The sequence below is a fragment of the Hyperoodon ampullatus genome (assembly GCF_949752795.1).
Source record: "Hyperoodon ampullatus genome assembly, chromosome: 2".
NCBI classification, from domain to species: domain Eukaryota; kingdom Metazoa; phylum Chordata; class Mammalia; order Artiodactyla; family Ziphiidae; genus Hyperoodon; species Hyperoodon ampullatus.
The window spans coordinates 18,601,546-18,605,815 of record NC_136915.1 but is presented as its reverse complement, the minus strand read 5'-3'; the positions used below and the strand labels follow the sequence as shown (position 1 = coordinate 18,605,815).

The 4,270-nt window shown below is 53.0% G+C and overlaps 1 protein-coding gene across 1 annotated transcript; it reads right to left on the bottom strand.

Annotated features, from left to right (window-relative positions):
- Positions 1 to 1,815: 1,815 nt before the first annotated feature.
- Positions 1,816 to 3,853, bottom strand: C1QB (complement C1q B chain). The gene is made up of 2 exons (XM_079698736.1): positions 3,666 to 3,853; positions 1,816 to 2,516 (listed from the first exon to the last, which is right to left on the bottom strand). Exons 1-2 carry the CDS (start codon positions 3,847 to 3,849, stop codon positions 1,948 to 1,950), a joined length of 753 nt encoding a protein of 250 aa, XP_079554862.1. The 5' UTR covers positions 3,850 to 3,853; the 3' UTR covers positions 1,816 to 1,947.
- Positions 3,854 to 4,270: the final 417 nt, after the last annotated feature.

Genomic DNA, 4,270 nt, shown 5'->3' with positions numbered 1-4,270 from the left:
ACCCTGGGCAAATCCCTTGCCCTCTCTGAGCCTCAGATTCTTATTTTTTATTTATTTTTTATTTTTATTTATTTTTTTTTTTTGCAGTACGCGGGCCTCTCACTGTTGTGGCCTCTCCCGTTGCGGAGCACAGGCTCCGGACGCGCAGGCTCAGCGGCCATGGCTCACGGGCCCAGCCGCTCCGCGGCATGTGGGATCTTCCCGGACCGGGGCACGAACCCGTGTCCCCTGCATCGGCAGGCGGACTCTCAATCACTGCGCCACCAGGGAAGCCCTTATTTTTTAAATGAGGATAATAGTATGTGCCTCCCAGGGTTTGTGGTGGGGATTGAATGAGCTAATGCACACAAAACACTAAGTACACAGTAACTCAGTCGTGGTGCAGTTGTTATTATTATAACAATTCTTACTAGACACAAAGACCAGGCAGACAGTTTGTACTGAAAGGGTTGAGTAGCAGAAAGAAAGCCCAGCCCCTGGTGAAAAGGCTCAGTCCAGGTCCCCTTTGAAGAGTCTGAGGTTGGGGGCAGGCCCGAAGCCCAGGAGATAGGGCAGAAGCTGCACCCAATGAACGGAATCCTGAGAAACAGGCTAGCCAAGCAGGAGGCTGGACTGGTGCTATAACCCTATGTGATAGGCTGAAGTGCTTTAAATCCCTTCTACCTCTGGTCAGGATTGGTTGAGAGTCTTGGTGGGTGGGACTAGTAGGAGGGGCTGCAGAGAGCAGGTGCAGGGCTGGGAGGGGTTCAGAGATGAGCAGGGTAAGGGGCTCACAGCTTAGCTGGGCAGTCGGGGTGAGCATGAGTGAAACGCTAGATGCAGGCAGTGTGTGCTCAGACTTGAACTATTGAGAAATGGGGTTAGAGGAGGTTGGAGGGGTAAGAGCTATGAGGGCTGGCATAGTCTGCTTTTAGGGAGAGGGTGTGGCTTGAATGAGGTCTTCAAGGATGGTTAGATAGGCAGAGTGGAAGGGGAACAGTGAGAGTAAGGGCATCGGGTCAGGAAAGCATGTGTCTTGCCTAGAAGACAGAAAGAGCCCAGCTGGTCTGGAGTGGAGATATTCTTTGTCCAGGAGAGGACGGATTGAGACTGGAAGGTCAATCCATAGAGAGCCTTGAATGCCAGCTCGTGGGCAGGGACTATGTCCAGTTGGCAGTGGGGAGCCACTGAAGATTATTGAGCAGGGGAGTGATGTGTGTTCTAACTGGATGGCTGAGCTTGAGCCAGGCTGGGAAGCCATTGGGAGGGAGAGCATGTGGTGAGACTCAAAAGAGGAAGGGTCTTGATTCCAAGGTCACTTAAGACTGAAGAAGGGCTCCTTGATCCCTTGGGTGGAGGTTTGTGACGTTACACAGAGAATACCCCTTTAGGGGCCTAGATGCCTTGCCCTGAAAGACGTCTCAGTTATCAGTGGGCAGACCTGCCCTCCCAGCTCTTCTGTGGGATCGAGGGCAATCCCTTCATCCCTCGGATCCTCAGTTTTCTCCTCTGTGAATTGGGCATGATTTAACCTATCTCCAAGGATGAGTGCGAGGATTAATGAGAGAAGGGGGAAAGGGTCTAGTCCAGTGTTTTGAGCATATAGGTGCTCAACAGATGGTGTTCCCTCCCCATCTCCCATTGTGTGTCTGGCACAGAACTGGACACAAAGTCTGTCCCTCCAGTCACCACCAATTAGATAGAGCTTCTGCTTTCAGAGCTCATTCATTCATTCATTGTTCAGTCATTCAAGCAGCATTCAAGCAACATTTCTGAGCACCTACCATGTGTCGGTCGCTGGGACACAGATTTGAATTAGACCACTGTCCCTTGGCCTTGAAAAGTTTATTTACTCATTCATTCAGCAACATCCATGGAGCCCTACTGCGTGTTTTGGCCAGGTGGGGGCTGGTGTTGGGGGTAAAGAGAGCGTGGCTGTCAGGGGAGGGGGTGAATTGGACCCACAGGTCACATCTCTGCATCTGGGAAGAGCAGGAACCCGGTGAAAATGCTGTTGGCCCCATCGATGCCTACCAGGGCATTCTTGTCAGTGGCCTGCAGGAAGACGGTCTCCCCCAGCCCCAGCTTGAGCACGACGCTGCCCGTGGTGACCTGGAAGGTGTTGTAGGCATAGTCGCAGAAGGTGAGCACCTTCTGTGTCTGCTCCTGGCCCCGCATGAGGTTTATGCACAGGTTCCCTCGAGAGCTGGCGTGGTAGGTGAAGTAGTAGAGGCCGGGCACCCTGCACGTGAACTTGCCGTTTCGATATTCGTAGTTGTTGTTGGTGATCATGTGGTCGAAGCGGATGACCTGGTTCCGCCTCAGGGGGCTGTTGATGGTGCGTGTGGCCGAGAAGGCGATTTTCTGCGTGGCTTTGTAGTCTCCTGATTCACCCTTGGGGCCACGGGCTCCGGGAGGCCCTGGGGCACCTTTGGGGCCAACGGGGCCCTTGGGGCCGACTTTTCCCGGAATCCCAGGAAACCCTGGGTCCCCCTTCTCTCCAAGCTCACCGTGGTCTCCAGCTAGCCCCGGCAGCCCTGGAAGGCAGAGACAAGAGATATGAGGGGGCCAGAGATCGCTGAGAACCCAGAAGGAACTGGGCTGGGAGGCAGGGAGCCTGGCTGCGTAACCTCAGACAGGTCCCTGCTTTTCTCTGGGCCTCAGCTCCCCATCTGTGAACAAGAGGACAGGATGTCAGGGAGGGCCTCTGAGTCTCCTTCCAGCCCAGCTTTCCGAGTCTGAGATGTGCTTGACAGTAATGGGGACCGATGCCCGTGGGGTGGGGAGCGGCGTCTCCCTCAGGAAGGTGCTGGACCTGCCCTCCTCACCAGCTCATACAGGTTTAAGCCTGGAGCAGGGATCAGAAATTCTGGGCACATGTGCTATCCCTCTCCACCCCCTCCCTGATGGCACATATCCCTCATCAATCACGCATTCTTTCTTGCTGAACCTGGAAGTGAGTATTAGACTCCTTCTCACTCCACCACTCCAAACAGCTACTCCTCCTTGGTTTGGCAGAACACAAGATAAAACCTTTTCCAGTAGAGTGGCAGAGTATAGTGGCTGTGAACATGGGCTCAGGTGACAGGCAGATGTGTTTCTCGTGTCACATCTGCCATTATTAGTTGGGTCACCTTGACTGAGTCACATTCTCCAAGGCTCAGCTTCCTCATCTGTAAAATGGGCATGATGGTATTTTGTGGGATTGTGAGATTATGTGAAGAAAGCGGAAGGCTATGGTTAAATGAATGCATGAACTACATCTTACAGGAGGGTTTTATGGCAGGAAGTCTCATTTGAACCCTGTAACAACTCTGAAAAAGAATCATTATCCACATTTTACAGGTGAGGAAATAGCAATTCAGAGAGGCGAAGCCACCTACCCTGGAGGTAAGAACCCAGGACTGTGTGACTGCAGTGGATTTAGTGGTAAGAGAGCCATGGTTTGGCCTCAGCCTCAACATTTACTGGGTTCCCTTGAGCAAGTCAGTGGCCTTTCAGACATCAGTTTTCCCATCTGTAAAATGGGAATCAGAATTCCTTCCTTGCAAATTTATTGTGGAGGGCTCAGCAAGCTGATGGATTTGCAAGTGTTCTGCAATCCCTAAGGTGGGCAACTGGGACTCGGGAGGTAGGAGATGAGGCCTTGGTCAGTGACACTAGTCTGTTCCCAAAGTCCACAGTACCTTTCTCTCCCTTTATCCCTGGAGTCCCTGGTTTGCCGTCGGAGCCCGGTGCCCCGGGGATGCCCGGGATGCCAGGGATGGCCGGGTGCCCAGTGCAGACACTCTGGGCCTGGGAGACGTGGAGCAGACTCAGGAGTATCAGCGACAGCAGCCCTGGGACGCTGCCCCATGGGGTCTTCATCATGGCCCTGTCTCAGCTACTTCCTGGGGAGGGTGGGGGACAAGAAGATGCGGTAGGTTATGGCCATGGTTTGTTCATTCATTCCTTCACTTGTTCCTGTGTTCACTGAGTGCCTTATCCCCCGGACCCTGTTCTGGGCGCTGGAGATTCGCTGGTGAACAAGACAGATGTGGGCCCTGCCCTCATGGAGCTGACAGTCTGGGAGATGATAAACAGGTCAACATACAAGTCAATAGAACTAGTTATAGACCGTGGTGAGTGCCCTGGCTGAAATGAAAGGGTGCCTGGAGGGCTGGTTTTGTGAGGGAAGTCCTCCCACCAGGAAAGTCTATAGACTTTCCCACCAGGAACTTTTTTTTTTTTCTTTTTTTTTTTTTTTTTTGCGGTACGCAGGCCTCTCACTGCTGTGGCCTCTCCCGTTGCG

What these genes read in the sequence shown, in the direction of transcription:
- C1QB (XM_079698736.1), bottom strand. Translation starts at nt 3,849, where the DNA reads ATGATGAAGACCCCATGGGGCAGCGTCCCAGGGCTGCTGTCGCTGATA. An exon ending in AGGGATAAAGGGAGAGAAAG is followed by an intron (nt 2,517 to 3,665) that starts GTACTGTGGACT and finishes TCTGCCTTCCAG; the next exon opens with GGCTGCCGGGGCTAGCTGGA.